Raw genomic sequence first — 25,132 nt, 5'->3', positions numbered from 1 at the left:
TGTCTGTGTCGGTCTGATTAGACACGATAACGTCACAAGTCGTTCATTCATATTCAAATGTTTATCATACTAAATCAACTCTCTCAAACACTATCAATATCACTTAAAAGCTAGCCAAATTAGACGGATACACATTCTTTATTCATTAACTTTTTATTCAATTTATGTAGTATTTCATAACTGCATAATACCTACCTGAAAAACTTAAAGCACTGTTTATTTAATTTGTATCTTTGTTCTGTTGTATTTATTTGTGCTATTGACTTATTTGTTTATTTGTTCTTATTTTATTTCTGACTGTTTATTTGTCTTTAATATTTTTTAACTTTATATTAGCTTAGCTAATCGCTTTTGCTATTGTGTTGAAATTGGAATGGAGAATAATGAAATTTCACTGGTATTTAATATTTTGGTGTTGTAACAACCTTATTTATTCAAATACAAGTTTTTGACATTGGTCAAAAACAATGTATACAATGTTTTATTCTTGGTGGCGGGGACTGTAGAAAAATGTTTTTGCGTTGATCCCACAAAGGGGCCCCTGTAATATTAAACTAGATGTAAAAGAGTGTTCTCATCTGTTGGTCTCTTTTTAAGGACTAAGTGACCCCTCTGAGACAGGTCTGAGATCAGTGACAAGAGACTCAGACAGTCAGCGTCCTCTGATGAGTGATGATGAAGATGAGTTATGTGAGGAATTCTCCTCCATTCAGCAGCAGGAAGAGGAACCTGAACCACAGCCCAAAGCCATCGGCTTCCTACAGGCCTTCTGCCTGCCTGGAGTCGTTCCCGTCTGTGTCCATTTAAACACTTCCTTTCTTATCCTTATCCATTATTGTCGACTAGATTTGAAATTGATTTTATTGTCTGTCTCTTGCAGTATTCCCTGGCTTATGCATGTCTGAAGCTGGTCAACTACTCTTTCTTCTTCTGGCTGCCATTTTATCTCAGCAATAACTTCGGCTGGAGGGAAGTTCAGGCCGACCGACTATCTGTGTGGTATGATGTGGGAGGAATTGTTGGTGAGTACCCAGCTTGGTCTTAAACAGACGTTACCAATCATGTTTAAGGGCCAGATTTACTAAAAGTTTGTGCCACTGTCAGGATTTACTAAAGACACACAGTGAAAAATTAGCGCTTATTACATATGCAATTGTAGGAGTGTCACTTTTCAGGCGCAACATTTATGGGAGGAGAGTATTTAAATGAATCACGCAAGGTGATTTACTAAGGTTTGCGCTTGTCAAGGTGTTTGTGCCATTATTTACCCCCACAAAAAAGCAGGTCTTAAACCAGACGCTACCTGGTAGATTACGTTGGTCATTATGGAAATGAACCAGCTGCGTTCGTGTTCTTTAATTTGCGCGTCGTCAATTGATCACCGCAGAACCTTCCACTACCATCAGCGCTGTTTTGGAATTGCGAATGAAACTGGTTATTAACCAAGGTTTTTTTTATACAGTTACTGTTACTGATGGTAAACAAAACAAAAAATGCACATCATACAGTAGTAACATCGTAACACACTGATCTGTTGGTATCTTTCGGTGTGGTATGAATTGGCCTTTACATCTTCACAAAATGAGTCAACCTGAACTAAATAGTGCAGGGGCGGTATGGATTTTATCTAACCGCAGTTGAAAAGCAAGATATTCCCGCGGTATAGCATGTAAACCGCTTTAAATACACACAACCCCCCACCTGACAGACTTTCGCGCACACACCAGAAGTTTTTGATAGACAGACTTTGTTAATATTGTCACCTACATCCGAAAAAAAATAGCACAATATGAAATAGTCAAATTTTCATCAAGCAGTAATTTGGCATGAACCAATCACTGAATAGATTTCCTTATTTAAGAATATTCTCAGATACATTTGCATTGAATTCATAACTTTCAGGAGAATACATTATGATGTTCACATTGGAAATTAAAGATGAACACCTTTTCCAACATGTCTTAATTACAAAAATTATATTCCATATTTATGTTTACATAATATTATGTTATTTTTTATTTTAATCTATGTCGATTATATGAAAAGTGTACAGCATGAGTAAGATAGGATCATAAGATGGGTCAGACATGATTTTGACCACTTTATTAAGTTTTGTTTTGTAGAAAGGCTTTCTTTAAATTAAATTTCGTTTTGTATAAATTGTATCTTAATTTTAATCACTATTTCATTAACTAATTGCCTGGAATTAATAAATAAGAAGCAAATATAGCAGACAAAGAATCAGGAGGACCTGGAAGCGCCGGTGCGATCTCTTGCGTGTGAACTGGAGCTTGTCTCATAAATGAACCGAAACTCGGCGTATAGGCTAGGCCTACTTGCCTCACAGACATGAGAAATAAATAGAAAGTTTAAAATAAAATTCAAAATGAAATAATTCATTTTAGGCAGTAGTCTAGTCAGGTAAGGTCAGGTTTGCCGATGTGCGTTATAGACTATTTATTTATTTATTTATTTTTATCCCTGTGTGCTGATCGGAGACTGAGTAGCTGATATTCTGGGGATACAACATAGCCAATAGGCTATACTAGGGACTTTAGCCTTTAAATATCTTTGCTGCATTGGAACAGTCTCCTTTCTAGAACAGCCAAGAGCTTTCTAGCCTCACGGCAGCAGCGCCTTGCATCGTAGACCTGAAAACAGTCAGCGCCGCAGTTTCGAAAATTTATCAAAAAACGTTGGTGCGGACAGATGATGAGTTTTGTGATGCGGTTGCGGATGAAATAGTAATAGCCCATCCCCACATCTCTAATACAAATGGAATGTTATTATGTGTCATGGAACATTGCGCTCCCCAACTCGCGAAGGAGCAAATCCGATCTATCTTTTGATGTTAAGTTTTGTTTAGAAAACCTTGAATCCATTTAAGACACAATATCATTAGACACAACTTGCAGGCCAATGTTTTTTTTTTTGTTTGTTTTTTGCGTTGATGACGGTGACGAGCTCAGTCCCGCGGCTGGAGTCACGTGACCACGGTATTGCGGTAATGCGGTAATGCGGTAACCGCCCCAGCCCTAGAACTAAATAAAATGCGAGTCAGAATCTGTGAGTCACGCTGTGAATGTCCGTGTTTTTTAGCGCATTGTTACGGAAATAGCCAATGTATAACTAAAGCACGAAGAATTTAAACTATTGTAATTGACACAGCGATGAAATGGTTCATGGAAGCAGACATGTTTTAGAAGATAGAAATTAGAGAATTATATTGTTGCTGTTGGGGGGAAACCGTCTAGGTTACGACTGTAACCTCAGTTCCCTGAGAACAGGGAACGAGACACTGCGTCGATGGGGTCAACCGATATGTGATTTTCAGGGCTGATGCCGATACCGATTATTACAGATCAAGTAGACCGATAACCAATATTTTTAACCGATATATAGCCTATGTCTGGTGTAAAAATTTAAATTAATGTCAGAATTAAGAATAACAAAGGGTTTTGACAAATTCTTTCTTTAAATGATTTTAAACCTATATTTGAATCTGAGAACTGTTATTAATAATAATAATAATAATAGTAATTAAAGTTGCAAGCAGCCTTACGGGGCCAAGCCCGTATGGTTGTTTGGCTTGTTTGGATACATGATTTATTAAGTTGGCTTGTGAGAGCCAACTTACTAAAATCCTATTTAAACTTCTTATTCTTTTCTTTTTCTTCTTAACAAAAAAAAAATCTGACTCTAATTCCTCCTAGAGCTTTAACTCTACATACTCCAAACTCGGCTCAGACACTCAGACTGTTCTGACTCGAGTTGCTATATCTTTTCTAACTAAATTGACTTTCAGATTTCTTAAAAATGAATATTAAAAACCTTGAAAATCCCATAGACTTTCATTGCAGAATGTTCAAATTGAGCCAAGGCTACGGTGCCCCAGTAGTGCACAAAAACTCAAATCTAAACTGGCTGAAGCCCTAGACTCAATTAAAGGGTACATATCATGCTTTTAAATTTTTCCTTTTTACATAAAAAACATACATTTGTGGTCTATATAAAGCGAAACTGCAATTCTTGGGTCTGAATTCCTCATTATTATAGCTCCACAGGCCCCTATTTTACTCCTTTTCTGATGTGCTTCTGTGAGTGACTCGTTTTGAAGCGGCCCCTTTAAATGCAAAGGAGCTGTGTCACACCCCGCCCGCTCTCCAGGGTGCTGAGTTGACAGTCGGTTCAACTCCACCCCGTTCGGCCATTTTTGTAGTTTGATTAGTGATATACGATCTTATAGCGTCACAGAACATTTATATTCACACAAAATGTCAACAACGGAATCAACAACAGAATTGTCAATCAAGCCTTACATGTTCGAGCCAGAGCCGGACCCGGAGCTAGTTGAACTAATAGACGACGAACCTGAAGAACAACGTCTGCATATGGATGTATCTCAATGGTATGTAACTATATTTACAGTAACTTCGCCATCCATGCCCACTGCTACAATACTTTATGTTTTACAACGACAATTTAACACTCACAAAACAAAATATAAGTTATATTATAAAAAAAATAAAGAAAAGCACTATAGTAATAGTGAACTTTTGTGTTAATTTATCGTCTAAAGTTTATAGTCTTGGGATAAAATTAAATGACCATTGATGAAACTCAAGAACAATAATACTTCAGACATGTAACGTTACTTCAAAAAAACAAAAACAAAGAAATACGAAGGCACTGCTAAACCATGACCACCATGTGTTTTAAGAAAGTAAACTATTTTTATTAAAGATATTTACAGCTTACCGAAGTGATCTGTTCGTCGTCTCCAAAGATAGATGGAATTGACCCCTCATTCAAACGAAGTCGATCGGCAAACCCTTCTTTATACTGGCCGAGGTTGTTGAAGTCGGAATCGTCGAAGTGCTTCGCGCACACGAAAATGACTTTACCAAAATATGTGGGAACATTTCCTTGGTAAATAAAACTCAACCAGGCACTTCGAAGAGGTTCTGATGCTGGGAGACGGTGTAACGAAGCGTGTGGGTCACTACATCCAACAACCGAACATTTTGACTTGAGCTCTCGACACTTCTGCATCATTGAGCTTGGACTACAAAATCGGAGCGAGGAATAATAATGGCGGATTGATCGAAATGTTGGGCCGGTAGTCAATGTCCTTATTTGGTAGTTCCGCTGCAAATACTGTGACGTAATTGTTCAGAAAACGTCATAGAAAACAGAAAAATCTGAACTGGGTGAACAATAAGACCAAAACAGAATATAAAGATATAAACGAAACACCTGAAGAGAATAATTTCAACTTTTCTGCACTTTTAAACACTCAAAATATACAACAAAATGCATTTAAGGGCTAAAAAAGTGGTTTTAGCATGATATGTCCCCTTTAAAATACCATTCAATGTACTAATAAACTTTATCTATCTACAGTGGGGGAAATAAGTATTTGACCCCTTGCTGATTTTGCTGGTTTGCCCACTTACAAGGAATGCAACGATCTATAATTTTAATCATATGTACATTCTAACAGTGAAAGACAGAATCCCAAAGAAAATTCCAGAAAATCACATCATATGAATTTATTTAAATTGATAACCATCTGATGAGGAAAAACAAGTATTTGACCCCCTGGACAAACAGCATGTTAATATTTTGTAGAAAAGCCCTTCTTGGCCAGCACAGATGTCAAACGCTTTTTATAGTTGGTGACAAGGTTTGTGCACATTTCGGCAGGGATGTTGGCCCACTCCTCCCTGCAGACAGCCTCCAAATCTTTCAGGTTCCGAGGTTGTCGCCTGGCAACTCGAATTTTAAGCTCCCTCCAAAGATTTTCAATTGGATTCAGGTCTGGAGTCTGGCTAGGCCACTCCAGAACCTTGATGTGCTTCTTCTTCAGCCACACCTTTGTTGCTTTGGCGGTGTGCTTAGGGTCGTTGTCGTGCTGAAACACCCATCCTCGACCCATCTTCAGCTCTCTCACTGAGGGAAGGAGATGTTGGTCCAGAATTCCACGATACATGGCCCCGTCCATCCTCCCCTCAATACGATGGAGTTGTCCCGTCCCCTTGGCTGAAAAGCACCCCCAAAGCATGATGTTGCCACCACCATGCTTGACGGTGGGGATGGTGTTCTTTGGGTTGTACTCGGTGTTCTTTGCCCTCCAAACACGACGAGTTGAGTTGAGGACAAAAAGTTCTATTTTGGTCTCATCTGACAACATCACCTTCTTCCAGGCCTCTTCTGAGTCGTCCAGGTGGTGAATGGCGAACTTCATGCGGGCCTGTACATGTTTCTTCTTGAGCAGGGGGACCTTGCGTGCGCTGCAGGATTTCAATCCATGATGGCGTAGTGTGTTACCAACCGTTTCTTTTGTAACTGTGGTTCCAGCTGCCTTCAGTTGATTCATGAGTTCCACCCTTGTGGTTTTGGGATGATTCCTCACCGTTCGCATGATCAGGGACACCCCACGAGGCGAGATCTTGTGTGGAGGCCCAGACCGAGGGAGGTTGGCGGTGGTGTGGTGCTTCTTCCATTTCCTGATAACTGCACCGACGGTTGATCTTTTCTCTCCAAGTTGCTTTCCGATTCTCTTGTAGCCCATCCCAGCCTTATGCAGATCAACAATCTTGTCCCTGATGTCCGTAGAAAGCTCTTTGGTCTTGCCCATGGTGGTGATGTTGGATGCTCGTTGTTTGGGTGTTGACAGGTGTCTTTTATACAGGTAACGAGGTGAGGCAGGTGTATTTGATGTAGATAATTGGTTGGGATTGGGGCTGTGTCTTAAAGAAAGACTAACTGGCTTGTAGGAGCCAGAATGCTTGCTGTTTGGTAGGGGGTCATATACTTGTTTTTCCTCATCAGATGGTTATCAATTTTTATAAATTCATATGATGTGATTCTCTGGAATTTTCTTTGGGATTCTGTCTTTCACTGTTAGAATGTACATATGATTAAAATTATAGATCGTTAAATTCTTTGTAAGTGGGCAAACCTGCAAAATCAGCAAGGGGTCAAATACTTATTTCCCCCACTGTAACTATCTATCTATCTTTTCTTTCTTTCTATCTTTCTAACAAATCTTTCTTTCTTTGTAACTATTCTTTCTTTTTTCTTTCTAACTAATCATTTTTTATACTTTAAACTATTTAAAACTTTAAACTACTTCAAACTACTTTAAACTAATTTAAACTTTAAACTACTTTAACATTCTTCAAACTTTCTGGTCCAAACTTTCACAAGCCAACTTAAAGGTTGTCTTGACAAACTTTTTAATCTAGTTTTTTACTAGGAATCTTTTGAACATTGCACAATTCACATGTTTTAACGCTTGCTACACATTGGATTTGATTAAACAATCTTTAAAGTTATAGCCTGTTGCTTTACTCAGCATTTGCTTTAAACTCATACACTATGGTTTGCTTAATTTTACAGAGACTTAAGTTGTTGAAGGTAGAACTGCAGCAATTGGCTCCAAATTACATAACATTACACAATCATCTGAAGTCGTATAATATGGGGCTCGAACCCACTATCTCTGTGTCAGAAGCCTATCACTCATCTCATTGCGCCACTGGGAAGTTGTGTTTTTACGAAGATGCAGAAGGCCGTTTGGCTTGTTTGGATACATGATTTATTAAATTGGCTTGTGAGAGCCAACTTACTGAAATCCTATTTAAACTTCTTCTTTTTCTTCTTAACAAAAAAATTCTGACTCTAATTCCTAGAGCTTTAACTCTACATACTCCAAACTCGGCTCAGAGACTCAGACTGTTCTGACTCGAGTTACTATATCTTTTTTAGTAACAAATTGTGCCAAGGCTACGGTGGCCCAGTAGTGCACAAAAACTAAAATCTAAACTCCCTGAAGTCCTAGACTCAATTAAACTACCATTCAATGTATTAATAAACCTATCTATCTATCTATCTATCTATCTATCTATCTATCTATCTATCTATCTATCTATCTATCTTTTCTTTCTTTCTATCTTTCTAACAAATCTTTATTTATTTATTTCTAACTATTCTTTCTTTTTTCTTTCTAACTAATCTTTTTTTTTTTACTTTAAACTATTTAAAACTTTAAACTACTTCAAACTACTTTAAACTTTAAACTAATTTAAACTTCAAACTACTTTAACCTTCTTCAAACTTTCTGGTCCAAACTTTCACAAGCCAACTTAAAGGTTGTCTCGACGAACTTTTTAATCCAGTTTTTTACTAGGAATCTTTTGAACATTGCACAATTTACATGTTTTAACGCTTGCTATACATTGGATTTGATTAAACAATCTTCAAAAGTTATAGCCTGTTGCTTTACTCAGCATTTGCTTTATACTCATACACTGGTTTGCTTAATTTTACAGAGACTTAAGTTGTTGAAGGTAGAACTGCAGCAATTGGCTCCAAATTACACAATCATCTAAAGTTGTATAACATGGGTCTCGAACCCACTATCTCTGTGTCAGAAGCCTGTCACTCATCTCATTGCGCCAGTGGGAAGTTGTGTTTTTGCCAAGATGCAGAAGGTCCATAGTTCAAGTGCATAAACCAAGAAATATAATGACATAAAGCAATCAAATTTGTAACTATGATTTCAAAAGTTATAAGCTTTTTGGCAAAAAAAAAATTATATATCTGGAACACTAGGTGGCGCTATTCAAACTTCTCATGTACATTCAGGGAATGGTGTTGATGATCCATACAAAATTTTGGTATCTGTAAAAATCGGTATCTGCGGATTCGACATGACACAAAGAATGCATTGATACCACATTTATGCTTTTCTGACAAACTGTTCAAAAGTTATTGGCCAAAATAGCCATTTTTACCAGATCTCATGATCTGTAGTGGCGCTGTTCCCAACTTTGGCATAAACACACAGATCATGGTTCTGAGTAAGCGTACCAATTTTCTTTTCGATTGATCAAAGTTTGGCCGAGATACAGCCTCTTAGCCAATTTTGGGTGGACCTCGTTAAGTTTGCGACAGCATAACTTTTTTTTCCCCCAGTAAAACAAAAGAATCGGGAACAGTATTTCTATGCGGCTCAGTCCGAAGATCATTTGAGCACATGTTTGGAGAAAATTGGACAAAATTTGAAGGAGGAGTAGCAAAAAAACTGATTATAATTTGCTCCAATATGGCGGACAGTCACATTGTTGGAAAATGACAAAAGAGATATCGTCTAAATCGGCATAAACCAAGGAACATAATGACAAAGTAATCAAAAGTTGAACAATGTTTTCAAAAGTTATAAGCGTTTTTGCAAAAACACTTCTATCTCAGGAACACTAGGTGGCGCTGTGTTCAAAATTTTCATGTCCCTTCAGGACATTTTGTCGATCATCCCTACCAAATTTTGTGCTAATATGTCAAATAATTTAAAAGATATTGCAATTTATGACCTAATTCAAAATGGAGGACACGTGGTACATCCAATCCTGGAAAAATTGATATCCACAGAATCGACATGACACAAGGATTCAGCATTCTGTAAATATTTTGTAAAACTCTATTTTAATGTTTAAATAAAATGTTAGTAATCAAAAAGCATTTTTAAGTAATTGTAATCATCAAACTTAATCAATTTATATACAGTTTAACAAAAATTTAATTTTTAGGGCCCTATGAAAAGACAAACTTTTATTTTGACGGATCTTTGACTTTCTGTGTGTTTATGATATGACGATAGCTTTTCTCAGTTGAAGCATTATAAAGCTCATGAAGTGACTAAGCAGCTCTGGAGATAATGTTTATAAAATCATGTCCTCATATAATGATGCGGGGGGACATGTCATCCACTTTTGCCTGAAGGGACTGTTCAGCAGGAATCCCAGAGGTATGTCTAACAACGCAGTATCTCGTTCCCACAGAGGTTACAGTCGTAACCTCCCTTTTGAAAGGAAACTCGCACTGCGTCGATGACGCTATTGGGAAACGATGTAGAATCGTTTTGTAAAATACACACTCATGTCAATGGAAGCAGCAATAATAATCCTTTCCGTTATAATAAGACGACATGTTTTATTCATATCAGATACACATTGTGTAAGTAGCTTTACATTTTACCCTATTCTTTTCCCAGTTCACCAGCCACTTACTTTCATGTATTTCGTAAGAAGTGGAGGAATTGGTACGATTCTCTGAACTGTGGCACAAACTAACATGGCGCCGCCTATCGCGCATACAGCTCAACTAACATGATCGTTATAAAGGTGTTCAAACAACAAAACACATCCACTTGCACATTTTTGACAATCAGAATATCAGTGTTTCATGCTATAGCTAATACATTTGTGAATATTTTGAATAAAAAAGGAAAAATTACATAAAAGCAGATCATCATTCATTCAGAGCTGTGTCACGCGACAAGCAATGACACGTCACCATGTAAACATTAATGTCACAGGTTCTATATAACGGTCGCCTTGAAAAACTCACGCTGGGGGGTCAGTTAGAATATTTTAAACTTACATTTGAAAGGGTTAAGGGAATATGGCCAGGGCTTCCGAAAGGAGTCCCGTCTAGTCACTTTCTGAAGGGGACATAGAGTAAACCCCATTTTCCACCAGGGAGGCTGACCTGATTAAGTCTACAGACCTAGTCTTGTCAACAACCGGTCTGTTTCCTAAACAGAGTCTCAAACATTATTTGCCTCACTTTTTGAGGCTTCCGATATGGAGGACTGCAGATAATGGCAGTAATCGCTCACAGATCAGATCATAGAGACGGAGATCCTGGAGAGTAGAACTCAGCATAGCGCTGTATAGCCCTTGCAAACGAGGGGAGTAACTCTATCCTGGTTCTACACAGTGCAATGAAACATTGTGGAGGCTGGGCACTCTAACAAGGGCGCCTCCAGCTATATAACAGGGAGGTCTCATGAGAGTCCCTCAATCTTCTAGGCTTAGGGTAGATAGGAAATTTGTGTGTGTGTATATATATATATATATATATATATATATATATATATATATATATATATATATATTTATATATATATATATATATATAATATTTGACCAGGTTCTGAGCTAGTATGAGGAAGGCTCAAAGGGAGCCTACAACATGAGGAATATTGCTAAAATCCACAACAAAGTGAAGCCACCTTTAAGGAGGCCTGTGAAGGCCTGCTACTTGATAGCTATACTTGTTAGCAGAACTAGCCTCAGATATCATAGGTGTACTCAGCATGTATTCATGTCTAGTTAGGGTTAGGGGGTTAGAATTATTGGTTATATCGTCACTGTCAGGTGGAAACCCACAAAAAAGATTACTTTTAAGAAAATGAAAAAAAAACTGTATTTTTTAAACAATTAAACAGTATTGACTATGACTCAATGACAAATCCTACACTAAAACACTTTTCTCCACTCCTCAGATACACAAAAACATTAGCCTTTATATCTCTATGTCTCGAGTAAAGAAAACGCTGTTTATTCAAAAAAGCCGTTCTTTAGCAGCAGAGACAGTCCAAAATGTGATTAAAACCTCATAACTCTACCCACCTCAATCTTGAATGAAGTTGAAGTTTAACAGACAGTTTTAGGATTCAATGGAGTTACAAGGTTTAGTCACACAAGCTCCTTTTAATACTTTTCATTGGTTCTAAATTCTCATTTCATTGGTTCTAAATTGGTTTGTGTTTCTCACAAACAAAAGTAAAGAGTGACCAATAGTAATGATGATTTATTAAAAATAAAAATGACAAAATATAGAAATGAGTTCCCTTTCGAAAGGGAACTCGCATTGCGTCGATGACGCTGTTGGGGGGGTATAAAAGGGGCGCCTAGAGAACATGTCATCCTCTTTTCATCTTTAGGGACTGTTTTGTCTGATTTACAAAACGCTTAGAAAACTCCGCTCTCGTCTGGCCCACTTCTCGAGGGAAGAGGGACAGGCATCTGGGCCCAGTGGGCCCATCTACAGTAGATAAAGGAGGAATTATGTCACTGTAATATCTTTGCCTGGGTACATTTTGTCCAAGCAAAATGAAATGGCACAATGTTTTATGCATATGGCGGTAAATATTTGTTCAAATAATTTTTTTAATTTTGCACTTTCTTGTCAACTAACATGCTATTTTCCTTGACTAAAATCAATAAAATATCACACGATACATTTTTAAAATATACAGGATATTTTTGTCAAAAGACAAAAAAGGAAAAGTTAACAACTGCCTGGGCACTACATCTGATTCTTTTCTTCACTTAGTCTGATCAGTCCATTTGAATGCTTCTGCAAATTGATGGGAAGCTTCTGTATGATTGCTAATAGATAGTGTTGCTCAGCTGTTTTTAACCTTGTTTTACCCCTGAGCAAAGAATGAAGAAGAACTTTGCTGTGAGTATATTGGTGCCTTTGGACCTGAGGCAGTTTGCAAACATAGTTTAAGGATTTTGCTCATCTCTTCTAGGAGGAACAGTACAAGGCTTGATCTCCGATCTTTTGGGAAAGCGAGCTCCTGTGTTAGTAGTCAGTTTGCTGCTGGCCATGGGAGCATTAGTGGGATACAGCCGTAAGTTTAGAGAGATAAATCATATTGTCTTGAGAATCTGAGTACCATTTCTGACACTTTCTTTTATTGCTTAATTTGAGAAATGACAGCTGAATAAATGTTTGTGTAACTTTTTTTTAATTTCTTTCAATGCTTGCTCAGACTCTCCAAATGACCAGATAGTGAATGGAGCTCTTCTAGCAACAACAGGTGACACATTATAATATACTGAAACCATTTTTCACTATGAGCTCAGTCAACAGTTATTCCTCCTCCTTATCTAAGAATTTATTATCATTGCATATTTCGGAATAATTTTATTTCAGGTTTCCTTATTGGAGGCCCATCAAACATGATCAGTTCAGCAATCTCTGCAGATTTGGGGCGACAGGAGGCGCTGCAGAACAGTCAGCAGGCTCTGGCCACAGTCACAGGAATCGTGGACGGCACAGGCAGCATTGGAGCTGCTGCGGGACAGGTGATGCATCTTCTAAAAGCATGCTTTGAATTATTCTCTTTGGTTTTAAACCATTAACTTAGCGGTGTCAAACCTCAGATTATTATGGAAGTTTAAAAAAAAAAATGTAATTGAACCTTGCTGTATTAATGTGGCTCATGTAGTCCAGAATAATCTTTATGGTGCTCTAATAACTTGTACAAAACAATATTAATCATAGCCCTCTACTCATAATCCAATCAAATGCAAAAGGAATAAAATCAAGTCCCTATTTCACTGTATTTTCTTTTTCACTCTGAAATATGTCACACTGCCAAAGTTATATGCATTTTAGTTCTAAGTGTGATGTTTATTTTGTATTTAACGACATTATTTTCATTATTATGGACCCTTTTCACATTTCCAGGGTTCTCTGAAGCAGAAATCGTCATAGTTGGGTAAACTTCTATAGCGGTGAATGGGAGACGACATTAAATATAATTTTTGTTTTCCTGTTTGCTCTAATTGCTAAAGAAAAAACTGTGTTTCCACGACTTTCCAAAAGAGAAAAAAAAATAGAGAGAAATTGATTACAGCAGTCAGAAGAGAAAAAGATATCATATTTGCCATTTTGTGGTAAAATACATGGAAATAATTTGACGTTTTTATCCTTCTATACTTAATATAAGCTTGGTCAGTGTCATTGGGAGTATTGGTTCTTTTGCTGTTGTGGGCTGTAAAGACCTTTGAAAAAACTGAAATCTTTTTCCTTAAAAAAATATGAAAAACATATACGGTAGTTGATACTGGATTTGATGACTGAGGAACGAGAAAAGGGTGAAAAGGGTCCATTTAAAACTTGATGTATAAGTACTAATTTTTAAAGTGTCTCTGTCTTTTAGTACCTGGTGTCGCTTATTGAGAGCAAATTTGGATGGATGTGCGTCTTCTATTTCTTCATAGTAATGGTAGGTAATTTTAATGCAACAGTGAAGCACTAAAGGCACTAAAATCATTAGACACGAAACTATTCAGTGAACAGTGACTCACTATTAATTGTCAAATTAAAGGTGAGGTGTAATTTGTGTAATTAGCATCACAAGACTGAATCATTAAAACAGGAAATGGACCAAAAATATGAATGACTCATCCTGCACCACACAGAATTGTCCAATCAAATGCTCTCTAGAATAAGAATGTACCTCCCTTTAATACCATTTACCAATGACTAGCAAGCAGAAAATCATGTTTCATAATAATAATGTAACTAAAATGTATGGGCTATACTTAAAGAAAACTAAAGGAAGGGCACAATCTCTTTACTGTGTCCAATCCAAACTTCCTGTTTCAATAGGAAATACATCAACACAAGAGAGAAAACTATGCTTATCAAACCATTTCATGGATCTTTAAGCTTGTATACGATTTGAAAACTGCGTAAATGAGCATGATCTTCTTCTTAAATCTGCCATCTACTCTAAAGTCATTGTTCTGAAAGCTGAGAAGAGCAGACACTTTAACATTTGTCTTTCTCTCATCCACAGACAGGGTGCAGCGTGCTCTTCATCATTCCACTCCTCTTCCGTGAAATACGCTCCTTTTGCCGAGACAGTCAAGCTCGTACACATCAGCTCTGAGGTCATTCGGTTGACTTCTTTAGCCTGAATCTTCATTGAAAATCTGACATTTTGAAAATACAGACTTGCTTTTGTAGCACCTCTTATTTAAGAATTGTTTTTTTCTCGAAAACAGAAACCTCACATTTAGTCTGGCTACTGTACATCAAGGCATTGTTCAGACAGCCAGCAATTCTGTGTTTATTTTCCTGTATTCTAGTCTGATCAGCAAACAAGAATAAACCTATCCTCAAGTAATTTCATTTATGAAGACAGTGAATTTTGCTTAAGGTCTGTTTCTGTTTTATTTCTTTGTATTGCTGTGCCTGTACTTTTTTCTTTTTTTACCATTTGTTTTTTAAATTCTAATTTTATAATTATTAGAGGGCAGGACCCTCTTGAGCTTAATTCATGGTGATTGTAGCCTGATTAAATTGTTATTGAATGGTTGCTTGAACTTAAGAAGTAGATTAATACAGACAAGCAGACATCATGGGGTTGTAATTTGTGTTAAATTTGCACCAATTTTTAAATACACACTAAAAAAACTTAGTTACACTTTAGTATCACATATGTTAAGTGTATTATGGGATGTTTACTGTAAATGTAACACTACAGTTCAGCAATTTGATGTTTTATTTCAACCATTGAAACCTGTACAGGTATTGCTCGAATGTTTGAATTATGTGATCCGTTGTTCCTGCATATACAGTATACCTGTATATAAGTTATAATAAATTCAGGCAAACAACATGTCTTTATTGATTTAACAAATCAATCATTGATTCAGTCAAGGACTTTTATTAACAGAGCTTGACTATTTTTACTGAGCTGTATGTCAATGTTAACTAATCAGTAAAATGCACATTATCTTGTCTTATCATACTCTTATCATCTTGTCCTAAATTAGTTGTATTCACTGCAGTTTTTCTTTTCTTCTTTTTTCAGTCAAGTGGCAACTGTTCAGTGGCAAACATATTTGGCATCTAGTCAAACCTATCCCTTATGAAACAAAAATATATGGAAATATACTGAAAAATGTGATGTATTACATAATACATTTCTATATATTGGAAACTGGTGCTTATATGTTTTTAATATACTGCAATATATGCATGGACCATGTATGGTTACATGTTCATACATACAGTCCTGGGCTTAGTTTCCCAAAAAGATCGTAAACCTAAGTTGATAGAAGAAAAATAGCCACTAGTGGTCTCAAAGATCAACTTAGGTTTACAAAGCTTTTGGCAAATGCAGCCTGAGGGCTGTTCCATAAAACAAGATTAGAATACAAGCCAGGCATATTTTGGTTAGTCAGACTTATTGTCGGTTGATTCTGTTTCATAAAGCAAACTTAAAATAGTTGCTCTGGCACTTTATGCTGGGAAACTAACCTGGTCCAGGGCAGGCTAACTGTCAGGCTAAGTCCAAAAATAAACAGTATAGAGCAGCAACTAGAGTTCGTACTAGAACCAGGATGTATGACCACATTAGCCCAGTTCTGTCAACACTGCATTGGCTCCCTATTAAACGTATACATTTTAAAATATTGCTGATTACTTACAAAGCCTTAAATGGTTTAGCTCCCCAGTACTAGAGCGAGCTTTTAACACATTATACTCTTTCACGTCTATTGTGATCTCAAAATTCCGGCAAGTTGATAATACCTAGAATATCTAAATCAACTGCTTGCGCTAGATCCTTTTCCTATTTAGCACCCAAACTTTGGAACAGTCTTCCTAACACTGTCCAGGAGGCAGGCACAGTCTGTCAATTCAAATCTAGATTAAAAACACATCTCTTCAACCTGGCATACACATAGAACACTATACATTTGCTATTATTCAAATCAGTTAAATGATTATTAGTCTGCATGAATTAGATCAGCCGCAACCAGGAACACTTCCTATAACACCTGATGTACTCGCTACATCATAAAAAGAATGGCAGAATTTTGGGACTACTGGTAAATATAAACGAAGTAGCCTGTGAAAATAAATCTGCATTGTTAATCCTCTTGACCTTTTATTCAAATAATTCACAAAAAAACATAACCTTTCATTTAAGTAAAACAATTGAAAGTCTCATTATGTGATACATGGTTTACTTTAAATACATCTTGGCCTCAATTAATGGCACACTTTTATTCAATACTTTTTGCAACCTCCCTTTGCCAAGATAACAGCTCTGAGTTATCATTGTGGTAATTCCTGATGGATTTGGAAAACACCTGACAAGTGATCAGAGAGCACTCCTTACAGAATCTCTAGACCCTTCAAATTCCCAAGTCAATGTTGGTACACTTTCCTCTTCATTTCAGATCAGGGGATTGGGATGAGACATTATTTTTTGTGTTGATGCTTGTTTTGACTCATTGTCTTAACCACGGCCCATTATAAGATTTTTTGGGTCAGATTCGGTCAGTTTTGTTTTTTTATCTGTTGGTATTTGATAGAATCCATGATGCAGTGTATCTGAACAAGACGTCCAAGACATCTGGAAGAAAAACAGGCCCACAACATCAAAGATTCAGCAGTATATTTGGTAACACTTTATTTCGATGGTCCACTTTAGATATTCTACTAACTATAAGTAACTTTGCAACTACATGTCAACTAACTGTCATTAGATTATTAGAAGACTGTATGCTTAATATCTGCTAACACTTTATTTTGATCGTCCCCCAACAGACATTATACTGACTATAAGTAACTTGGCAACTACAAGTCAACCTATTCTATTTACCAGAACCCTAACACCTAACCATAATCTAACAGTCTACTAATACTCTAATGAGAGTTATTTGGCATGTAGTTGCAAAGTAACTTATAGTTAGTAGAATGTTTGAAGTGGACTATCGAAATAAAGTGGAACCTCATATTTAACTGTGTACATGGGGGTGTTTTTTTTTTTTTAATCTCTGTGCACCAAACCCATCTCGTTGACACAATTCACCTGTCACCTCTGCACTACAGTTCCCATGATCCGTCCTGGCTCCCACCTGCACACACTCCTCAATCATCCACACCTGCCATCATTAACCTTCATCAGCTCCACTCCACTCATGCCTTTAGTTTCTGTCAGCTCTTTGGCTGGTGTTGTTTGTGTAATGCTGGATACATGCTGTAACATTGCGTTTGGTCCCGGAGATATTCTTATTTCCTTTGTTTAATGAACTTAACTATTAATTCTGAATTACCTACATCAAATATACAGTGACGGAACAAGTAAAAGAAAGGACTATGGGTCGTGCAGCAGGAAACATTGTGGAGGATATCCTGTGCTTAATTTATCAAGACTGCTGCAGTATTGAAAGATATGTGGAGGAGTTTGTACAATGTTGTCACATATCTACCAGGGATGAGCAACAACTCATGGATCTATCCTGGAGTGGCTTGTATTCAAACATCACACAGTACAGATACCAGCGGGAAATTCTAACATCACCCTATCTTGCTATCTAGAACAGGTGCTGTGGATTTGTGGTTCCACTTTCACGGTTGGGGGTCAGTGATGATGATATCCCACAGTGGCAATTGTAACACTTGTGTGATACAGTAATAGGTTTACGGTAAGTAACAGGTAGAAATGCTCCATGGAGACGATTGACTTGTTTTCTTCAACATGCTGGCACCTAGACACAGTCTTGTGAACTCAGAGGGCCACTCATACCTAAATCAGGGTCCTGGTGGCAGCTTTACTTTACATAGGGTGTAGGCACCCCCACTAGAACAGTGTAAAGACACTTAGTGTAAAAGTAAAATTGTGAACCTGACTCTCGATTTCTCTGCCCTTTCAGATAGGGGTACCCTGAACTAAGTGATTCAGGCAGGTAGGGATTTGGGTATTAGATGAGCTAAATAAAATAAATAGAAATGGGGTTGTTTGCCAGGGATGCATCAGTAATGATCCCGAGGAAAATAAGTTGTGACCCAAAATTGTCTTTGACCAGTATATGTAACGTTGTGATTTTAAGCATACTTTGCAGTTTCATCATACAGAATCCAAGCTGTGTTCAGAGTTCGCCGCCTCCATCTCTGCTGTTATAACTTCAGGTGAGTTTTAACCGTGACTAAGATATGGCTGACAAATTGAGTGACTTGATCAGTCCTGATACAAAAAAAATGAGACAGACGAGAGCAAACAATGTAAAAGCTCTGCTCTGAAGCCCTCACTTCAAAGAAATTTGCAGAAATGATTAAGAAAAGGGTTAGTTAGGGTTTTGATTCTGATTTGGAAAGTTAAACAAAAACTTCACTGGCTACAAACAAAGAACCAGAAAAATAAAAATTTCTAGCCGCCTGTGCTTATTCGTGGATTTGTAAAATGGGTGGGGTGCCATAAACCCAGAAAGGAAAAATCCTAGAAGTAACAGAGGGATGGTACAATTTATTAACAAATGTGATGTTTTTGAAAAAGCAGATAGCACCATGAAAAGTAATTGGCTGTTATATCTGCCCCCGAGCTCTCTTCTCAATCTGTACAAGCAGCAGCTGCTTTGGGCACCGCCCCACAGACTGAGAACCAGACTGAAGCACGTAGGGTGCTGAATAACATAGAATGTTACCAGTGGTAAGAAAGGGCATATGGCTCGTGACTGCTACGAGAAGATGTTAAAATGCCACGAGTTTGGAAAACTTGGCCATATTTGCAAATATTGTAAAGGGAAGAAAGAAACTAAAGAAAAGGGATTCCATTCTGTCTGAAAAATGAATGAACTTGTGAAACTGAGAAAACCGTTAGGTGAGGATTATAGGGGTCAGCAGACTTGGGTTCCTGTGATAACACTGATCTTCGTCCTTTCATTCATAAATGCTATCATAAGTCTGTTCCTGTCCCCCTCACTCTTGTAAAACTTCGGCAATGTTTAATGGACTGAATGGGCTGGGGTAAACACTGTAGGCACGACAATTAGTGTTGATATTGTGAAAACCCCTCAAAATATGTTGAGTTTTTCTGTGCAGTTTATGAAAATTAATGTGCTGCCAATGATGATATTGAAGAAGATCTTGGATTCGGCTATTGTGTGTTCGGCATGGTGTTGGTTGCCAATAAAAATGTATAGAAGTGTTATTGAACTAATGTCTCTTTCATAGTTTTAACTCCTGCAGGTCATTTGACATGGCATAGGATAATTCCAAGACATGTTGGTGGCTAAAGATGAAAGAAAAAGTCTGGATAACAAGGGTTAAGTGAATTCAGCATTTAAACTAAAGAAAACATTAGAAATGCTCCTAGTATAATGTATTTTAGTTTGTTGTAAACATTTCCACATTTAAATGTTGTTCTTTCAATTATTTCAATTATAATTTTAATTCATTTTCTATTCCTTGCCTTTTATGGTTGTAAATATGATTTGAGACTTCACTGCTGTTATTTATTGTCATTTGCAACTACGTCTGCCTTTTTAGAATTGTAAATTATTAATAGCCTATTGTTTGTTCAATGCCTATTTTGTATGTAAATTGGTTTATTGCTTAAAAAAACCCCGCAAACAACAAAATTAATAAATAAATGCCCCAATTAAAAATGATATAAAAAAAGCCTATGTATGTGATAATTTTTGTCATGCCGGTAAATCAAAGATCAGGAAGCAAGAGCGAGTTAGTCAATATTTATTGGAATAAGAGATATCAGGACAATGACACGGGCGTGGAAGGATGGCGCAGGGACGTCAATGGTGAAACAGGAACAGAGGAAGAGAGATGATGATGATGATGACGGAATCCACACCAAGACAAACAATAATCCAACACCAACGATAATCCACGGAAAACACGAACACCAGACGAGCGGGAAGACAGGACTGGAACACCGACACGGAAACATCAAACAACGATCTGACAAAGAGGACAAAAACTGGTGAGTATACATAAGGTGAGGAAATGACCGGGACAGGCGGATTAATGTGAGAATGAAAAACGGGCTTAATTTTGGACACATGGAAGACGGGATGAACCCTCCTGTACGCTGGAGGTAAAATGAGGCGGACTGCCACTGGACTAATGATCTTGGTCACAGTGAACGGGCCAATGAATTTGGGAGCAAGCTTAGTGGAGGTGGAGACGAATGTTTCTACTAGAAAGCCACCCTTTTTGAACGACGATATATACGGGAGGCCTTGACCGGTGGCGATCGGCCTTGGTGCGCGCCCCCACCTGGAGTAGTCTCGCGGGCTCTAGTCCAGGTAAGGTGACACCTCTGGAAAAAGGCGTGAGCAGAGGGGACCGCGACCTCGGATTCCAGACTGGGAAAAATACGTGGCTGGTAACCTAAACTACACTTAAACGGAGAAAGGCCCATGGCCGACACCAGTAACATATTGTGGGCGTACTCTACCATAGAAAGTTGTTTGCTCCATGAGGAAGGATTCTTGGAGACCAAACATCGTAACACTCTCTCCAGATCTTGGTTGACTCTCTCAGTTTGGCCATTGCTCTGGGGATGAAACCCTGAGGACAGACTAACCATCGCACCCAGTAATCTACAAGACTCTCGCCAAAATTTGGACACAAACTGGGGTCCCCTGTCGGAGACCACGTCCATCGGAAGGCAATGTAAGCGAAAGACGTGGTCTACGACGGTCAACGCTGTCTCCTTAGCTGAGGGTAATTTGGGTAAAGGAATAAAGTGAGCCGCCTTCGAGAACCGGTCCACCACTTTCAAAACAACTGTGTTGCCCTGAGAGGGTGGTAATAAAATCAAGAGCGATGTGGGACCAGGGTCTCAAAGGGACTGTCAGCGGTTGGAGTAGCCCATCTGGAGGTCGATTGCAAGTCTTACCAGTGGCACAAACTGAGCAAGCCAAAACAAAACTGTGAATGTCACGAGCCATAAGTGGCCACCAGAATCGTTGCTTGACCAAAAAACTGGTTCGGTTAACTCCTGGATGGCAAGCCACGTTGGGGCAATGACCCCACTGAATAACGTCGGACCGTAATCCCTCAGGCACAAATAAGCGATTCGGTGGGCAACCGGGTGGAGGCGTGACCCCTTCTAACCCCTTCGACCTTCGATTCGACCTCCCATGTGAGTGTGGAAACAAATAAGGTTTCGGGTAAAATGCACTCGAGAGTAGACGGGCGTTCGGAATGATCAAAAATACGAGATAAGGAATTGGGTTTGATGTGCTTATAACCCGGGCGGTAGAATAGAGTAAAATCAAAACGACAGAAAAAAAGTGCCCACCGAGCCTGCCTAGAGTTCAACCTTTCGGCAGTTCTGATGTATTCTAGATTCTTATGATCAGTCCAGACGATTAAAGGTACCCCCGACCCTTCTAACCAGTGACGGCACTCCTCCAACGCTACTTTGACTGCCAACAACTCTCCGTTACCGATTTCGTAATTGTGTTCGGCTGGGGATAAGCGATGAGACAAAAACGCGCAGAGATGCATCTTGTCGTCTGTAGAAGAGCTTTGGGATAGCACTGCACCTACCCCCACCTCTGACGCATCAACCTCCGCCACAAACTGACGTGAAGGATCAGAGGCAATAAGGATGGGGGCTGAAACAAAGCGGCCTTTCAGTTTGGCAAACACAGCTTCAGCTGTGTCTGACCACCTGAACGTAGTTCTGGTGGAGGTCAAGGCAGTCAGAGGTGCGGCTAGTTGGCTGAAGTTGCGAATAAAACGCCGGTAGAAATTGGCGAACCCCAGAAACCTCTGTAAGGCCTTAGTGGAATCTGGGCTTGGCCACTCCACCACAGCCTTAACCTTTTCAGGATCCATACGCATTCCTTCAGACGAGATGATGTGCCCTAGAAAAGGAACAGACTGTGCATGAAAATAGCATTTCTCCGCCTTGACAAAAAGCCCATTCTCTAGCAACCTCTGAAGTACTCTTCTGATGTGCTGCACATGTTCCTGGGGAGACGAAGAAAAAATCAATATGTCGTCCTGCGTATAAACGCAGTCTTCCACTCATCCCCCTCCCTAATGCGAACCAAATGGTATGCGTTACGTAAGTCCAATTTCGTGAAGATGGAGGCTCCTTGTAACCTCTCGAAAGCTGAAGACATCAACGGCAAAGGATAAGTATTCTTTACCGTGATGCTGTTCAACCCCCTTCGGCCCCGGAATCCAAGGGTGCTCTACAGTCGTGCTGGTGGATGGACCATCTTAGTCTTACCGGGAGGAGGGTGGATGTGGATGAGGTCTTCTCGGCGGAGATCCCACCCGATAGTAGCCCCATACTTACTATCGGGCTTGACCTTTTACCGGGCAGTTGTATGCAAAGTGTCCCGTCCCACCGCAGTAGAGGCAAAGGCCCTGGGATCTCTGCCTCTCCCTCTCCTCCCGGGAAAGCCGAGATCGCCCTACCTGCATGGGTTTGTGATCTAGGACGGGGCTGACCACGTCCCTGCCACTGGACCTTGGACCCTCGGCTCCCTCCGTTGTGCGGGTGGACGCCACTCATCGTTCGACCCGTGAGAGTCGAGCGTCCACCCGCAGTGCCAACTCGATGAGTCCATTCAAAGATGTTGGGAGGTCCAGGGCGTAGATCTCCCTCTGACTGGGGATGGACCTCTGGTGGTGTGGGGGGAACGGCTGGTGTGGGTGGCGCAGTGGGAGCTCACAGAAGTTGGATTTGCTGGGTAAGCTCGGACACCTGCACCACCAAAGATTGTACCGCACGACCCGTGTCATTTAAATTCCTTTCCTGGGAATCCATCCTTCGTATGCTGTGATGAATGAAATCCTCCAACGCCGTCGACGAAACACTCGCTGTTTCCATGGTCTGGTCAGATCGTTCTGTCATGCCGGTGAATCAAAGATCAGGAAGCAAGAGCGAGTTACTCAATATTTATTGGAATAACAGATATGAGGACAATGACACGGGCGTGGAAGGATGGCGCAGGGACTTCGATGGTGAAACAGGAACAGAGGAAGAGAGATGATGATGATGATGACGGAATCCACACCAAGACAAATGATAATCCAACACCAACGATAATCCACGGAAAACACGAACACCAGACGAGAGGGAAGACAGGACTGGAAACACCGACATGGAAACATCGAACAATGATCTGACAAAGAGGACAAAAACTGGTGAGTGTATATATAAGGTGAGGAAATGGGCTGCAGCTGGTGATGATATGATAGTCAGCTGGAGCGGATCAGGTAATGACACAACACTCACGCCACTACACACGTGCATTCAAACAACAACATAAACACAAGACGAGAAGGAACCAGAGAATGAGTATACCGAGACAAATTTTATTATATAATTAATGTATATAATAAATATAATTAGTATCTAATATGAGATAATAGCACATGGGAAGAGTGTTGAAAAATACTTTTTCTCTTTTCTACATGATGATGCCTTTCTCTACATGATGATGCATATAGCCTATAAAAATGTTTTAAAAAATGCCCTAGTCCTTAATCTTAATGCCCTAGTCCTAGTCCTTAAAATTAATCCTTGATTTTATTCTTTTCAACTCATTTATAAACAAGCACTTTCTATTTTTATATCATGGGAACTTATCCTCGCTACTATTCCTTATAAAAAACAATCGGATTACTTTGATATCGCTACTTAGATCCAACTTTGCGAATCTTGGCTACTAGCCTTTAGTCCGCTAGCATTTCACGCGTGGCCTCGCGCCTACCGACCGTCTTATTTTACACCCGTTTCACTGAAAGGATACAGGTTATATCCAGCATTTCAGTCCTAAATTAGTAGTGATATTGGTAGTATCACTACTAATTTACTGTTCATCTGTTATAATGGCGAACATAACGAATGTGTGTCTAACGTTACCTCTGAGTGCAGGTGAGGACACATTCGAGCTGATTTCGGTACGATTGGAGCTGGAATCGGTGGAGAAACAGATCCGTGGTCTGCTGGAGAAACAAGCCGAGCTGCGGGATCGGCGATCGGTGCTTGAACGTCACGTGCCGATGCTCATAAGTCAGTGGTTAGTAACTTTTTGACTCCGACTTCGTCTACTTCGTTTCTCTGCCCAGGAGGACGCGATCATCTCTAGCATCATTCACTCCGGCACCGACACAACACCATAGACCCTGGGTGATCCCACAGCGAAAGACACGAGCCAGGACCAGAGCAAGAACCTCACCGCCCCTCCCGGTCTTCGAGATCTCCACCCGGAACCGCTTCTCCCCCCTTCGCGAGTCGGAACGCAACGACGCCGTGATCATCGGCAGTTCCATGGTCCGTCATGTCCGCGCTACCTCAGGTAAGGGTACGGTGCGCACTCACTGCTTTCCTGGTGCTCGTGTTCTTGATGTCGCCGCACAGGTTCCCGAGATCCTGAACGGTGACGAGCGCGTCGGAGCTGTTGTGCTGCACACGGGAGTGAATGACATCAGGCTGCGGCATACGGAGGTTCTGAAGAAGGACTACAAGAGCCTGATCAAGACGGTATGCAGCACAGCGCCTGAGGCAACGATCATCGTGTCTGGACCGCTTCCCACGTACCGTCAAGGACAGGAAAGGTTCAGTAGATTATTTGCACTAAATGAATGGTTAATGTCATGGTGTAATGAACAGAAACTGCTCTTTGTAAATAATTGGAATCTGTTCTGGGAGCGACCTAGGCTCTACCGTGCTGATGGCCTGCACCCCAGCAGAATC

General features: G+C 39.5%; 1 protein-coding gene across 2 annotated transcripts in view; it reads left to right on the top strand.

Moving 5' to 3' along the window:
- slc37a3 (solute carrier family 37 member 3) overlaps nt 1-15,272 on the top strand; it is a 28,315-nt gene extending 13,043 nt beyond the window's left edge. For both annotated transcript variants that reach the window (XM_077233890.1, XM_077233891.1), the window contains exons 9-15: nt 598-791; nt 881-1,022; nt 12,389-12,490; nt 12,632-12,679; nt 12,796-12,947; nt 13,808-13,873; nt 14,450-15,272. In XM_077233890.1, coding sequence (XP_077090005.1) covers nt 598-791; nt 881-1,022; nt 12,389-12,490; nt 12,632-12,679; nt 12,796-12,947; nt 13,808-13,873; nt 14,450-14,542 — 797 coding nt within the window. In that variant the 3' untranslated portion in view covers nt 14,543-15,272. The remainder of the gene's footprint in view (nt 1-597; nt 792-880; nt 1,023-12,388; nt 12,491-12,631; nt 12,680-12,795; nt 12,948-13,807; nt 13,874-14,449) is intronic.
- The last annotated feature ends 9,860 nt before the right edge of the window (nt 15,273-25,132 follow it).

Source organism: Siphateles boraxobius, unplaced genomic scaffold (assembly GCF_051911475.1).
Source record: "Siphateles boraxobius isolate OS27281-9 unplaced genomic scaffold, OSU_SipBor_1 19, whole genome shotgun sequence".
NCBI classification, from domain to species: Eukaryota; Metazoa; Chordata; class Actinopteri; order Cypriniformes; family Leuciscidae; genus Siphateles; species Siphateles boraxobius.
Note: the sequence above shows the minus strand (reverse complement) of the source record. Positions and strands in the feature narration are given on the sequence as shown.